This window comes from Eulemur rufifrons, chromosome 8 (genome assembly GCF_041146395.1).
Source record: "Eulemur rufifrons isolate Redbay chromosome 8, OSU_ERuf_1, whole genome shotgun sequence".
In the NCBI taxonomy this organism is placed as follows: Eukaryota; Metazoa; Chordata; class Mammalia; order Primates; family Lemuridae; genus Eulemur; species Eulemur rufifrons.
The window spans coordinates 14,608,801-14,624,884 of record NC_090990.1 but is presented as its reverse complement, the minus strand read 5'-3'; the positions used below and the strand labels follow the sequence as shown (position 1 = coordinate 14,624,884).

Genomic DNA, 16,084 nt, shown 5'->3' with positions numbered 1-16,084 from the left:
CACAAAGGTATAAGAATGAACATTCTCCTGCCAGAGAATGCAGGGAATGGCTGACCCGTATGCAAAGGACTTTATTAATACCAACTAAATTCAATAAATCCAGGCTTTTAATTCACACTGCAATACCGTGGGGTAAGTACAATCATTTTCCCCAGTTTATGTCTGGGAGCCGGGAGTGGGGAGCTTAGAGAGGGTAAGCACCTCACCCGAGGTCACACAGCTAGACACCGGCGCAGCTGGAGGTGCCCAGGTCAGACCAAAGCCTGTGCTCTGAAACACGGCCCCACACTCACTCCCTGGAAAGAGGGTCAGGAGAGTCCCCCTCCACCCCAGGCCATGATGGCCTGAAGGCACACAATGGCCCCTAGGAAATCGGTGCCCAGCTGACACCTGCCCAGAACCAAAGAGGAAACAGGTCTATAACATCACAGTCCATTTGAAACTCAGGTAGCACAAGTTTTTTCGAAGTACATATTTTATTTATATAGATTAGTGCAAGTCGAACATGAATATGGTTTGTAATCCAATTTACACAGCATCACGTGGGGGCTGGCTGTCCTGACCACGGGGGGCAGCAGGGGAGACTGGCCTTGGTAAGGGAAACAACGAACATTGCCACAACTGGGAAGTAATCTAAACTGGCCCAGGGAATGACTTTCCCCAAGACTGCACTCCCCAAAGTACAGGCAGCTTCTCCCTTCCTTACAGGCCGAGCTGCAGTGGCAAGTTTCTGAGTTTCAGCTGTGCTTCCGAGCTTTTGCTAAGTCCACCATCCCCAAGGTTTCCATGGCAACAAAACAATGATCAATTGGCTCCGACACTCCCTTCACCCCCAAATCTTTCTTTTACTCCCTTTTCTTCCTACCTCCCAGTATCCCTGGGACACACTGGGCCCAGCAGAACGGGGCAGGGGTGCTGCTTCCTCCCGAAAGCATTCCAGCACCGGCTCCATCACTGCCCAACTGCCAGCCCACCTTAACAGGAACGCTGAGCGTCCCCCTAGAACCACCTGCCCACTCTGCGTACAGTCTGCAATTTCCGCCACCCCTCAGCCCATCCACGGGTCTCGAGCACATGAGATTTAAGGAACCCTCACACACCGTTAGGATGTCATCAGCCTCTGGTGACCACAACGCCAACAGCCCCTGGGGTGAGAGAGGCACTCAGGGCCCCCTCTCACGCTTCCCCTCGATTCTGGGAGTCCCACCTGACTGAGCCTGCAAGTAGAGAACGGAGAACTTGTCTCTCCCTTCACTGTTTGTCTCACTGGACCTTGTCTTGTCCCTCAGCCTCTGACCATTTGAGCTCTGGCCTCAGGGACGAGGTGATGTGCCTCTTGCAGACGCCGGCAAGTCCAAACACTTGCTCTTCAGAGAGGACCCGAATCGCCAGGGGGACCCAGTACTCACACCGCAGAAGCTGGTACTCACTGGGCTCAGCCTTCCTAACTAAGCTTCTGAGACAGAAGAGACAGGCTTAATAAAATAAATGCGTAAAGACCTTTGTCTCTGCCCCTCTGGTTCCAGGTTCCGCTCATGTCCTTGGACAGTACGAGTGTCATCTTCCTGTGGTAACCCTTGCTCTTCAATGACCTATCTGCTATCTCGCTTACCTGGGATCCCGGTGTTCCCACAGAATCCGACTCCGGCTTGCAATCTGCCTGCCTTTCCCTCCCTTCCAGCTGGATCGTGAGCTCCAGCAGCTGACAAGGTCTGGGGATCCACTGAACAAATCCATGAGTTCCAAGAAGCCCGCAGACTTCTCCATGCCACCACAAACGGCCCAGAGCTCAGCCCAGAGGCCACGGGATCAGGGCAAACGGAACACCGGGGCCATAGTGAAACAAGTGTGGACGAAGGACCACATTAGCAACATCCTCTGTGGCAGCAATTCACAAGGTCTCTCGGGTAGAAGTGAGAAAAGAATAAAATGGCCGAGTAGAATTGGGAAAGGTCTTCCCAATAAAGTCCACGCCTGGGCTTCTCTAGGGAGTGACACTGTAGACTCACAGTCAGCCCACGCAGAGGCCTACTCAGAGCAAACACGTGACTTAGGACAGACCTTCCACCCATGCTTGACCAGAACCAGCACGGTGTGGGCCTCCTCCTAGCGAGTGTGCCCTGGGCGAGAGCATGTGGGGGCCCTGGCAGCACTTGTGGCTTCTCTGCTCGCTCTCGGCGTGGCACGCGGCAAGTCTGGTGCTTCTGAGGAAGCAAGTGTCCTGCCACGATCTGGGGCTCCACCAGAAACCCGAGAAAGGCTTCTCAGTGCTTGAAAGGATCTGATGCTTAGGTTTAAAACTTTCAGCTCTCTTTATTCAGAAAACTTTTTTTTTTTTTTAATCACTTTCTCCTACAAGCCCTCAGCACTTGATTTGATGTGTTTTGGCTGGAAGAAGTTTTAGTGACGTTCACTGCAGTTCCCAGCCACCACCCCACAGCTCGGGAGGAGCTGCATCCCCAGCCACTGGGCCTGGCACCAACACCCCGTCAATATGTGCCACCCCACTGGCTTTCGGTGGGTCTTATCTAGGGCCATTTTGCCATTTGCAGATCAAGAGCTCTCCTGGTCTGACAGCTCACAGGACTGAAAAAGCTTAAGAAGACAGGACAGCCTTGGTAGAAAACAGCGAGGCCTTCACATGGAGGCAAAGTCTTAAAGGTTTGAGCACCATCTTCTGGTCAGCTTTTGGCTTCTGTGGCTGACTCTCCTTTAAAAATTTCATTTAGTACAGAATGGGAAGAGCCCTGAACTGTCAAGCTCAAGTGATCTGCATAGCAACAGGAGGACAGGACAGAGCAGTTGGCCGGGGTGAGCAGGCCCAAGCGGCCAGGAGCCGGAGCTTGCCGTGGAAACCATCAGGCTGCCCGCACAGAGCTGGTCTCGGTGGCCAGCCAGAGAACACGCTGGGCGGTGTTCAGGTTCTACTTTCTGCTCTTCTAGCAGGGTGCGACCTGAGTGTGCGGCAGCGATAAAAGCTCCAAGCATGACTGAACCTCTTGCCTCCGTACGTGGCGATGGGCTTGGAAAGAAGGGGTGGGCTTATCTCCGCCAGTGCGGCTTGAGGGTGAGTGATCAAACCGGGCCCTCCCCTCTGCAGGGGTCAAGCCACACAGTGTGGCGGGAGCCCTGCCGGGTGTGTAAACACCGCACCAGCAGATTTCAACTTTTTCGTATGGAACGAAAAGAAGATAAATGCTGGTCATTCTCTCCAAACGGCAGGAACCTATATCCATCTAATTGCACTTCATAATGGATTCCACAAACCATTAATTATCAGATTATATTTTAGGAACCAAAGATAAAATGCTTTGTGAAATTCAGACTCCAAAGGCTCACTGGCCTGCAGTAAGTGTGGCAGCCTGGGGAGCGCAGACAGCCGGCCAGTCCCAAGGCATGGAAGCCGGTGGCAGAAACGGAGCCAGGGCGACTGTGGCTGCTCCTCCAAACGCAGACAGGACCACCTGCCTGGTGCCACTTCATCAGCTACCTCGCACGCTCCAGAGGGAGCAGCCAAGCCTCCAGGTTGGGTAGAAGTTTTAACCTTTGGTTAGAGGAGGAGGATGAGGATAAGATGGAGGAGCTGCAAAAACCAGCCCGAAGGTAACGAACACCATGCAGAACATCCTGGAAAGGCATATTCTTTGCAGCCGGACCCCTCACATTGAACACCGCATAGGCTTTGTTTTGGGAAGGGCTGACTACCGCCAAGGTGGGACTACATGGAAATGAGGGCTTTCTGCATTGTGAACATGGCTACCTGTCCACTGCCACCACCAGGGCTGTGGGGCACAGCCACTGGGTACAGGGTACCCAAGTAGAGGAGAGGACGACAGGAGTTAGCAAGGGGCCAAGTACGCTCAAGGCCAGGGTCTCTGGACGGTCTGTTGGTGCTTCTTTCATTTTTAGGTGGCCAGAGGCACCAGCAGTGTCTGCCACCCCACTTTGGGGGCCAAGTCCCGTCGTTAACTGCCACCCTGCTCACTGGGTGCTGTCAGCACATCGCACCCCCTGGGTTGCCCTGGTCACCAGCTCCCACCCCAGTGCTCTTTCAGACTCTGTTTCAGAAGCTGTACTTTACTTGGGGGTGGACAGTGTCACCAAGGCGAAAGCAGCAGGCCTGTGGGAAGGAGGCTTGTCTGCCACGGAGGATGGTGGTGTTGGTGTTGGTGGCTCAGACACCATTGGTTCTATGAGAACAACGAAGCTTCTGTTCTCCAAGTGAGACAGTTTTGGCTGCTGCGAAGCTAAGATGCTCCCCACTCAGGACAGCCAGGGACAGAAGGCAAGCGGCGAGTTGCGGAGCTTTCTCTGTGGTGCAAAGGCAGGAACCCCTCCACGGGACGAGCAGCCGCTCACTTGGCCTCACCACAGATCAGGGTCACGGTACCGTCCAGCAGATCCTCCACAGTCACCGCCACGAGCTCGGAGCTGGTCTGAGATGTCTGAGAATCTGGCAATGTCACAAACACCTGCGACCCAGCAAGCTGGGTCTCCTCCAAAGTGATCACCTGCTCTGCCGGGGCCACTGGCTCTGGGGTTTGGATCACCTGAAAGGGAAAGACCACGAGGCTGCTCTGGGCAGTGTTCACAGACAGCTCCCCAGAATTTACATGGTTTTCATCTCGTGCTGTAATGATGATATTTATGTTTTCACCTGAGGAGAGCAATTACATGTGCCTAATGGGAAGAGGCAAGTCTAACACACCAGTGATGCAAAAGAGAAGGCAGGCAAACAATTTAAATAACTCTGTGCACTAAATTGCTATAATTTCACTCAGTACGCCATCTCGGGGTGCGCGGACTCTATGATTACACCCCGGTGAACGCTGGCTCCGCGTCTCACACTGGGTTTTCCCGTCTCGAGGATGACACTGCAGAAGTCAGTGCCATGTGAGCGGAATGCTATTGAAGGTGACGGTCTCACGACTGAAACACGGAAACGGGGGGATCTATCAGAAGCCCAGGCTTGCCCAGGGCGGCGTCTCTGGACCTCTGTCAGGCTGAGAGCCTTCCCTGGAGGCTACGTGGGGACAGAGCTCGGGAGGGAAAGAGAGCGGATGAACTGTGATGTCTATCGACTCATTCGCTGGGCTCACAGGCCGGCAGCGCAGGCGCCCCCTTCCCTTCTGTCCTCCACAGGCCACTTATGCCCCTTCCAAGTCTGCAGAATCTGTCACAGGTGACCGGCCCAGCTCAAGGAGAACTTCTCTGTGGTCAAGCACACCCAGTTCCTGCCTGACCCTCCAAGTTGATGCTTCTGATCTGCGGACCCCAGAACAGCTTGATGCCCTTGACATCTCCAAACCGGCGTGCCCTCAGAGGGTGCAGCCACGTCGCTCTGGAGAACCAGCCAAGAGTGCAAGGCTGGCACAAGTGAGGAAGCCAATCTCGCACCTTCTCAGTGCTATGGGAGCGAGGAGAGCAACTGTGACGTTCAGTCAATAATTATCCAGGATGCTGGTTTTCAAACTGTCTTTCTTTCTTTCTCTTTTAGAAATGGGACCCCCCCACTTTGTCCCCGAAGGACAAATTCCCTAACATATAAGAATCCTAATATACACAAAAAAGGTAAGAGATAAGAGCAGAGCAGCTCTGGTGCTATGACAGCAGGAATGTCACTGGGGTCCTGCCCACCCACCTTCCCCTCTGCTCCCAGGGGCGCACACGGTTTATCGATGACTGATCTGTGCAACCGGACAGAGGGATAATCCAACAGAGTAAAACCTCAATCTGTTCACAACTCCTCTCCAGCCTACCCACAAACCACTGACAATCGACAGGACTGAGTTTCTTCCCCTTTCCTGCCCACCCTCTCTGGAGAAGATGGGAAGAAGAGTAAAAGAGGATCAGGGAAACAAAGAGAGGCTGGATCGAGCTCTGCCCTGAAGCCCAGGGAGAGTGAGAGGCCTAGACACGTGCAGAGTGTACCACGTCCAGCCCAGAGGAGCCATCCAAGTGTTCAACTGCAGGTGGTCCCTGCCCAGCAAAGAGTGCATCTGCCTTCTCCATCTGCAACTCTCATCACATCCCACAGTGTTTCTCAGAAGGCAGGCGACTGTGTGAGTTGGGATGAGGAAACCAAGGCTGTTGCTTCTTTTGGAACTCTTGTTCCAGGCTCCCTCTACCTAGGGGTCATTTTGCATGTGGCTACCAGAAGGCTAGAGTCTTCTGACCTGTTTGGTAAGAGGCCAAGAGAGACTCTCTACAAGATCCCCAGAGAATAAGACTGGTGTCACAGAGCCACCCCAAGAGAAGCCTCAAGATCCCCAGGCTGGCATTCTGTGTGGTGGAGGCCCCAGAATCACCTGCACCATCTGTGAGGCCGCTGCCTGGGTCTCAGTGCCCATCACCTTTGGGTGCTCAGATTCCAAGTGACTGTCAAGCTGGGCCTGGGAGGTGAAGAGTTCCCCACAGAGCTCACAGGGGAAGGTGCTCTCCGACTGCTTGAAGTGCTCCGTGGTGACGTGGTGCTGCAGTGCTCCGGGGAAGCGGAAAGTAGCCGCACAGTACAAGCACCTGAACGGCTGGGACCCTGGAGGAGCAGAGACAGGAGGAACAGGCTGTGGTGCAACGACTGAGAGAAACCAGAGCAGGGAGAGGTGAGAGGAAGGAGCAATGGGGATTGATGCGTAGAGGCAAATCCAGGTTTTGTGGGACCTGAGCTTGTACAATTTGGGGGGGGGGCCTTTCTTTAAGAAACATAATATAAATGACAAATACAGAACTAGGCGCAGGGTCTTGGAACGGTCCCATGCAAGTGAGGGGCGCTGACACTACAGTTTCATTAGCATTAGATTCAGGCTACACTTGTCTCTGCTGAAGCCCATTATTCACTCAGCTGTAGATAATGATGCTGACAATACTATATTTCATCAATTCTAACAAGTACATTTTAATATCTCTGAAATAGGATCGATGGCACCTTACGACTGCTGTGGGCTAGGCGGTAGTCGGGTGCAATTGTCAACGCACGTACGAACATCAAAAGTGGCAGCACCAAGACTTGCAGAGCGAGTGCCCACGGCTTGGGCGAAAATCCCTAAGATAGGAACGATGCATGTTTTTAACTCACGGGAACCAAATGGCTTAGAAGGGAGGAGGTAAGTGATGAAAGTTTAGCTACATTCCCAAAGCAGGAATCAAAAGTAGACTAATTTTACGTAACACTCAGAAAACCAAAACCAAGGGCCTTCAGTTCTTTGATAGAATCTCATACTGTGTTCTCCATCACCAATGCTCTGGATGGCATAAGAACAGTGTGGAAAACACATACATTGACAATCTGAACTGGACGTTGCTCCGAGGAGCTGCATTCTTCTCCCTTAATCAATTTATTTCTTGTGTTTTCCTTTTTATGTATGCAGAATGACATGATACAAATTTATGTCAAATTAAGTCCAAAACAGCACTTAGACTAACCTATGAATTCTAAGTGATGAAAAAGCACAGTTTAAGTGGCAGCAGTTTTTCTTAATGGTTCATTAAAAGTGGAACAAGTTATAATTGGCATTGTATTTATTTTTAACTGGCATTTTAGATTTGATGAAACATAGCATTAACAACAACAATTACAGCTAATACTTAAGGGATCTTACTGCAGCCAAGCCTTCAGTTTTTGACTTTATGAGACAGGTACTACAACTGTTCCCATTTTACAGATGAAGAAACTGAGGCACAAGTCACTGAGTGACTCAGCCTGGGTTGCACAGCTGTGAGTGGTGGAGATGAGACTCACACCTGGGCAGTCTAGCCTAGGGGCACGTTGGAGGTAGCACTGACCTGAATGCTGGCACTTGACGTGAACCTGCAGCAAGGCCGGCGTGGGGAAGAGCTCCTTACACTGGTCACATTCATGGAACTTCATATCTGCGAAATGCATAAGGAAAGAAGCGGTGGGAAAGCACAAAAGGAAGGCTCTCCAAGGCTGGAGAGTAACAGGGCTGGGAGGAGGGGTGATGGCCAATACTTAGCAAGTGTCCACCAAGTGCCAGGAACCTTATATCTATGGTATATGCAAACGATCTAGTGGCAAAGAGTATCAGGTCTGGATCCAGACTGCCTGAATGCAAAGCAAGTCGTGAGAATGAAATGAGAAAACACTTATGAAGTGCTTCGCACAGTGCCTTGCACGTAGGAAATGCTCTGTAACTGATAGCTGTCGTGATTATCCCCAAATTTACCAGCAAGGGAGGTTTTAATGACTGCCATTCTGAAGAGAAAGAAACAGGCTAAGAAAAGAGAAGTCACCTGTCAAGGTCACGCAGTGACAGCTGACAAGTGCTGCAATCAGGATTTCTACCCAGGCCCGCCTACCACCAGAGGTGACCCCCTTTCTGTGCCGTGACTGGTTCTCACTCAGGGGCTGGCAGGAGCTTACGTTGCTCCAGGTCTCCAGGTCTGGGAACCGTTGCCACCGAAGCTGCTGCTACTGATGGACCAGCGTGGCAGCCTTCAGGTGTGCTGGGGCAGAACAAGGGCAATTTCCAAAGCCACCTCGCTGGAGTGCGGAAGTCAGGCTTTCTGGACAGCCCCCGGATGCCATGTCATCGCGCCCTCCCGCGCTCCGGCCGCCACTCTCTCGCTTTACCTGCGTGCTCTGCTTTGATGTGCTTCTTGTGCTCAATGGTGTTGGGAAAGGTTTTGTCACACGAGCTGCACTGGAGTGATGAGAACTTGGAAGACCGATGGTTCTGAGCAGCAAACACATCAGGGTGGTGGGTCCGATTGTGGTACCACAAACCAGACAATTGCTGCAGGGAATTTGGCAAGTGTTAGGTTTGAGAAAAGTTACGGTAATCTGGAGAGCTCACGAGGCCCTCACGAGAGAGAGAAACACGTTCTCAAGTAAGCTTATGGATCTAGAATCGTACTCTCTTACCCATCACACTGAGTGCCGATGTGAGGAGTGGCTGGTGCTGATGGGAACAGGGCTGTGTGTTCACTGAGAGGCCACCAAAGACGGGGCTCAGGAGAGTCCTTCACACACCATCACTCCTCACAACGAGCCTACAGGGGATGTGTTAGGATCTTTCCAGGCGGTGGAAGCTCAGGCACAGAGGGGTAGGATGACTAATCACACAATTAGTGAGGAGCAGGACCAGGATTCAAACCCTGGCCTTCCGCCTATAACATCTGTGTTCTTTACCACCGAGCTGTATCCCACTGCTTTCCAGAGGCCTGGGGGCCCAGCAGAGCAGCCTGCTAGAGGAGTACATGCTGGCCTCGCCCCATAAGCAGGTGTCCCTCTCCTTCCCAGACTCCAGAGCAGCATTGAGAACACTCTCCCTACAATTCGATGGTCTCCTAGAGCTCACACCCAGGTCTTAGTTCTGTAACCCTAATGTTACAGCACAAGGCCTGGCACAAAGTGAGTTCTGAAATTAGCTGTTAGGCTTCTCTGCCTCTACCCAAATCTTACAGATGCTAGCAATGACCATTCTTTTCTCTGTGGTTTTAGAGTTTCTGATAAATGTGGCTTCTTTTTAGTTCTATATGCGGTTTCACTTTAATTACAAGCCAAATTCTAAGGTTAAAAAGCCAAGCTCTTCCCTGGGAGTTAAAAATGGCAAACAATAATTGTGTTAAATAAGATAATTCCAGGTAGTATTACACTGTCCATTGTCATTCTCACGTCCCTCGACACATGGGGTCGATAGGTTCTATAGAACATGAGCGTGGAAAGGGAAAAACATATTCAGTTCAAGACAAGGCTGGAGTCTACAATTCAAGCTCCCCCACTGCATCACTCTGACCAGACCTCCTCAGAGAATGCAAATCACAAGCGCATTCTTTGTGAGAATCAGCCAATTGTCACCTCCTGGATTTAAGATGTGATGCACAAGCCACAGACATGGGAATCAGGGAAGTTCAAATGCAGAGTAGGTCAGGGACTGGGGTGGGCAGCTCCCAGCGGCAGCTGGGGTCACCTGGTAGGCCTTGTTGCAGATCCCACAGCTGAAGGGCTTCCCTCCGACGTGGGTCACCATGTGCCGCTCCAGCATGGAAGGGGCACTGAAGATCTTCCCGCACGTGGGGCAGGGGTGGTACTCCTTGGAGTGCACCTCGTGGATGTGCTTCCGGTGATCCTGCAGAGTGGGGAAACTCATCCTGCATTTCTTGCAATCATAAGGATCTTCTATGTCTGGTTTCATGAGGGACATCCATGAGAGGAGGAGGCAGAGAGAGAAAAAAACACCACAGGCAGCAATCAGTGACACGCTGGTTGTTGCGTACAGTACCAGATTCAAGACTCTGTTTAGACATCATACAGGGTCACAGACTCCAAGACCAGATATCAGTGCTGCAATCACCAAACTACCCTACCTTTGTCCCAGGAGGTGGGATTCCTCCAAGCTTTTAGAATTAACCACCTCTGCAGTGTCAAATAGCTCAGATCAATTCCTCATTTTACATCTTGTAAGTTAAACCCTATTTTATTCCCTTCCAGAGAGTATCACCCTTGCTCTTCCTATTTGCAGTGGGCCTTCTGAGTTTTCTACTTCTCAGCAGAGATTTCCAGCACACTCCGCTTTGTCATCAGTGCAATGACTGGAGGAATGCTTCCTTGTTTCTCACTTTAGCGTCAACAGTAAGAACATTCGCATAGATGACCTCCAATGAGTACTCTGTGATGGGCATGTTCTAAGTACTTTATGTATATTAGCTCACTTAATCCTTCTAATAACCTTACGAGTAGGTTCTATTATCTTCCCTATGTTGCAGATTAGGAAAATCAAGGTTTAGAGTGTAAAGTTAGTACCTTGCCCAAGGGCACAACTAGGAAATGGCTGAACTGGGTTAACAATCCCGGTTCTCATTTCCAAATCTATGCTCTGAACTACATGCTTAATTGGATAAGGCAACTCTCGAGTGAAACCTCAAAAATAAAAGCTTGCATTGATGAAGAATTCATTTGCCATTCATTTGCAGGAAACTTTGGTCTTTTTCTTAAAACAATAGAAAGTGAAATGTTTTAATAGTAAAATCCTTTGCCCACAAGAAAGGCCCAACCCACAAGCTAATCTCATGCATACACTGATTCAGATTAATTTAGGAACTCTGACATGTAGCAGCACTGATTGCAACTAGTAGGAATTCTGACAGGCAACTAGTTTGCCTGTGGACATGAATTCTTGGGATCTCAGTTTTATATTGTCTTTTAAAACATTATGATGCATTTTCATAAGCAATGACATGGTCCTGTGAAACAGGCAAGGAATAGGAAAGACGGGCCTGCGTGCTGGGCCTGCCATGAATGGTATACGCTAGGAAGTGGCAAAGTATTTTGGGTCTTTCCCATTCTAAAAATTAATCATGTACTTCCCCTTTCCTGACTCCCACGTAATGCTACTAGGAAAAGAGGACTAAAATGGAATGTCATTTAAAGAGGTCAAGAAGACATCAAAATCCAAGCCAAATCTCACTCATCTGTAAGTCTATTGTAACTGGGTTTTTTGGACAGCCTGGTACACTCCTTAGGGGGTTGGGGCCACCCTTTATATTCCTCCTGTACCACCCAGTGACCAGCCACATTCTGGGGACGTAGGAGCTCTGGCAAAGTCCTTGATGGCTGGCTGATGACAGATTGGATATGCTGACACAAAGCATGTTTGTGAGACACTGTATTTGCCAACAGCTAGAAATAAGTGTGTGGAAAAAGGGGCGGGGAAGGGAAAAGGGAAGAAGGGTATGTAACATGCATGGCAGGCAAAAAAGACAAGCTTTGATGGTGACAAATGGCACCTGAGAAGGTTGCTCTTGCCACCAATAATAATATCTGGCATTTATTGAGCATTTTCTGTATGTCAGGCATGGAGCTTCATGCTTTACATGTGATATCTCACTTAATTCTCACAATAATCCTAGGTGGTGGCATTATTGCTTGCTGCGGTTTACAGAAGGGGCATAAGAGGCTTAGAATGGTAAAGAAATTTGTTTAAAGTCTCAAGGAAAGTAAACGGCAGGGTCAAGATTCCAGTCCAAGCCTGTGTGGTTTCAGAGCCCAAGCTCTTAACTCCCCTGCTGTGCTGTGCTGATTACACTCCTGCTGCAACAAGGGAGGCTGAAGAAAACGTGATATGGCCAGCCAAATGCCACACTGGCGACTTCCTGAAGCTATAATGAGGAATCACAGAATTTCTTTTACCTTCCTCTGCGTGTGTATATGTGCATGTGTGCTGAATAAAAGTGTCTGTATCAGTTCTGGCAGAAGGGGACAGTGATGGGGTCAGACTTCACTAATTGAGTGAAATATAACGGCATTCAGAAGAGAATGCTGGGCAGGAGGCTTTTACGGGAACATGACCGGGACCACTTACTTCCGTAGACATTAACTCAGAAAGTGTCTGGGTTGCTCCTATGGGAAAAGGCAGATAAAAGATGAGAGTGGGAGGAAGAGGGTGGGGTAGAAAATAGAAGCTCGGTGGACTAATGGAAATATTCCAGTGCTCCGTGAGCCCATCAGTTATAGAGGCTCTCTCCTTCAAACATAATTTGCCTGTCAAGCAAACGGTGCCAGGTGCGCTAAAAAGGAAGACAAGGAAACTGCCTGGCCAGAGAGAAATAAGCATCATACAAGGATATGTTAAAATGGGATTCTTACTGCATTAGGAACGAGGGCTCACTCTGGGTCTTACAGAAGGAGAGGGGAAGGCACTGCATGGGGCCCAGGTCTGGTGAGTGACACCTCCGTTACAGCTGTTACCGGCTTTCTCAGCGCCACCCCCGGCACGGAGTGACCTCAGTACGTACTGTGAAAGGTATGCAGGTGGATGGAGAGGCCATTAGCTTGCCGGAAGCCCTTGCCACAGTCCCTGCACACATATGGCTTGTCCCCGGTGTGGGTCCTCACGTGGCGGGACAACTCAATGGACTGGGCAAACACAGCATCACAGTACTGGCATGCATACATTTTCCCTGCAAATACGTATAAGCTAATTAGAGCCAGCACTAAACATGGCATTTCTTTTCTTTTTTTTTTTTGGAGACAGAGTCTCACTCTGTTGCCCAGGCTAGAGTGCCGTGGCATCAGCCTAGCTCACAGCAACCTCAAACTCCTGGGCTCAAGCGATCCTCCTGCCTCAGCCTCCAGAGTAGCTAGGACTGCGCGAACACACCACCATACCCAGCTTCATTTCTACAAACAAAATCAAGTTACACATCTGGGAAATATCTTCTTGGAGATGACATCAGGCAATCTATAATACACTGGGTGAAAGGTCTGAGCCATCTTGTCACATGGCACCTCGCAAACACAACCAATCACACAGAGGGTGTGAGTGTGGTCAGACGCAGGAATAAGGACAGAGTTCTCATCACAGAGAACCCATCTGTTCATCAGGCCACCACACGCAAGGAAAAGCTCATTTTACTCCCGGCAAACGGACACATCCTTGCACCCAGAAACACGTGAGTTTGGGTGCCCTCGCAACATACACGGTGTGGATGTGCAACTGCACACCAAGGCGGGAGGCGTGGGTGCAGAGAAGAACGAAAGCCTCCTCTACTGACCAGGTATAAAGCTACTACATATCGCTGGGTTTCTCTACAGTCTCGTGTACATAATGAGAATATAATGCCCAGACTGCCAAAGATTGTTAGAAAATGCAGGTAAAAGGCAAGTCTGGAGAACTGGCATTTATAAAAATACTAGAGCAGCTGAACCTCCCAACTCCCTCAGGGCCAGGAGAGGGAGTGGGACAGTCCACGAGGTGAAGCTCAGGACGCCCGGCCCTGGGGCTCACGACAGCCACAGCAATCAGCCTTGTTTTCGATTTGACATTTTGGGCTTCAAAATAAGATTATGTTGGAAAGAAAGGGTTTCTTGAATCAAGAAGGAAATTATTGAGAAGCCCGGGGCTTAGTCCTTGACCTTCTCTGTCCTTACTTTCCAGCTGATCTTATCTCAGAGCCTTACACGTCATCTGTACACCGACAGCTCCCATGTTTGTGTCTCTAGTTCCCACATTTCCCCAGAACCGCAGACTTACACATCCAACTCCTCATTGCTCCACCTCGCCACTGGGAGGTCTAACAGGCATCTCAAATTTATCGTATCCAACCCAGATACATACACACTCGCCACATCGCAGTAAACGGCAGCATCATTCACTCAACTGCTCGTGCCCCAAACCCCATACCATCCTTAATTCCTTTCTTTTCCTCACATCCCACAACCAATCCACCACGAGTCCTGCTATTAATACCTCCACTTTCAAAGATATATCCCAAAACTTGAAAAAACTTTTTTACAACTCCCTCTAACACAACTCTGGCTGAAAACCATATCACCTCCATACTGGACTATTGCAGTAGCCTCCTCCTGTCTCCCTTTGTGCTACAGTCTTGCCCTGTGAGACTGTTTATTGTCCAGAGTGGCCAGAATCAACTTTTGAAAATGTAAACCAGATCCTCCCTCCTAAGGCTTCCTGTGGGAGGCAGAACAACGGCCCCCGAAGACGTTCATGTCCTAATCCCTGACACCTGTGAACACGTTACCTCATGTGGTAAAAGGACTTCGTAGATGCGACGGAGTTAAGGAGGTTGTGCTGGGGAGATCAGCCTGGATTATTCAGGTGGACCCAGTGTGACCACAAGGGTCCTTGGAAGACGGAGGAGGGAGAAAAAGAAAGAGACACCGTGACGGAAGCAGAGGCTGGAGTGATGCGGCCAAGAGCCAAGGAATGCAGGCAACCAATGGAAGCTGGGAAAGGCAAGGAGTGGGCTCTCCTCTACAGCCTCCAGAAAAAATACAACTCTGCTGAAACTCTGACTTTAGCCTCATGAGGCCCATTGCGGACTTCTAATTCCCCAAACAGTGAGAGAATACATTTGCATTGTTTTAAGCCACTATTTGTGGTTATTTGTTAGAGCAGCAATAGAAACTTACACACTTCACATAAAAACCTCAAGTCCTTACCTTGGCTTCTAAGAGCCTGCAAGGTGTGGCCTTCGGTGGCCTCCCTGGCCTTCTCTCTTAACGCCCTTCCTCGCTGACTCTGCTGCGGCTCCTCCCAGCAGCTAAAGCACATTCCCCCTTGCGGGAGGACGCTGCACTCCTGACCCTCTTCTCCCAGGCCCCCTGTTGGCTCCACCTCTCACTTCTTTCAGGTTTCTACTCAAATGCCACCTCTCAAAAGCCTGCTCTGGTGAAACAAACAGTGCCCCGCCATTCCCTGCTTTGTATTTCTTCACAGCAAGGACCGCTATCTGAAACATTTGTTTATTTGTCAATAAACATTTGTTTATTGTCTGTTGTACCCATTGAGATGTGAGCTCCACGTGAACAGGGTGTGTATGTTTACAACATCCCCAGGCCTGGAATGGTGCTCAGGAAATTCACCCACCCAGCAAATATGCACTGAAGGCATATTACTGCCAAGTGCTACTCCACGTTCCACGGATGGGGCAGTGGGAAGAAGACTAACAGCTGGGCCTTCACAAAGCCTGCACTCCAATAGGGAGTCTAAGTACAAAGTAAATTACTGAAGTAGAAGCTACGTCACATGATGAGCACCATGGAGAAAAACAATGCAGGGAAACCGGGAATGGGGCTGAGATCTTGTAGGGTGGTCAGGAAAGGACTCAGGGAGAAGGTGAAGTGTGAGCCAAGACTCGAAGGAGGCAAGGAGGGGAAGCGTGAGCTATCTGAAGGGAAGAGTCCCAAGCAAAGGAAAGGGCAAGAATAAAGGTGCTGGAGCAGGTGATCAGCAGACCCGAGTCCTGGCCAGGAGCTGCAGTGGGCAGAGAGTGAGTGAGGGGACAGCACCAGAGACTAAGTCAGAGAGGAACCGGGAACTCCATCATGGAAGGCCTGGAGACCAGCATAAAGACTCCGGGTTTCACACGGAGTGAGAAGAAAAGCCATTGTAGAGTTTTGAGCAGAGAAGTGACCTGACATGGTTTAGTTTTAAAACTATCTAGGGAGACGGTACGAGCAAGGAGGCCAGCTATGAGGCTATTGTGACAATCCAGGTGGGATGACGGCTGCATTATTATCTACACATAAATGCTCCAAACAGTACATAGACTCTTCCAGTAAGTCTTTCCTGACAATTCACCTCCAACCAGGTTAGAAACCTCT

The 16,084-nt window shown here is 50.1% G+C and overlaps 1 protein-coding gene across 2 annotated transcripts in view; it reads right to left on the bottom strand.

The window, feature by feature from the left end:
• Positions 1-468: 468 nt before the first annotated feature.
• Positions 469-16,084, bottom strand: part of ZBTB40 (zinc finger and BTB domain containing 40) — a 75,430-nt gene continuing 59,814 nt past the window's right edge. For both annotated transcript variants that reach the window (XM_069479524.1, XM_069479525.1), the window contains 6 exons: positions 12,754-12,918; positions 9,930-10,144; positions 8,591-8,753; positions 7,783-7,869; positions 6,309-6,535; positions 469-4,550 (listed from right to left, as the gene is read on the bottom strand). In XM_069479524.1, the coding sequence (XP_069335625.1) occupies positions 4,356-4,550; positions 6,309-6,535; positions 7,783-7,869; positions 8,591-8,753; positions 9,930-10,144; positions 12,754-12,918 (1,052 nt within the window). In that variant the 3' untranslated portion in view covers positions 469-4,355. The remainder of the gene's footprint in view (positions 4,551-6,308; positions 6,536-7,782; positions 7,870-8,590; positions 8,754-9,929; positions 10,145-12,753; positions 12,919-16,084) is intronic.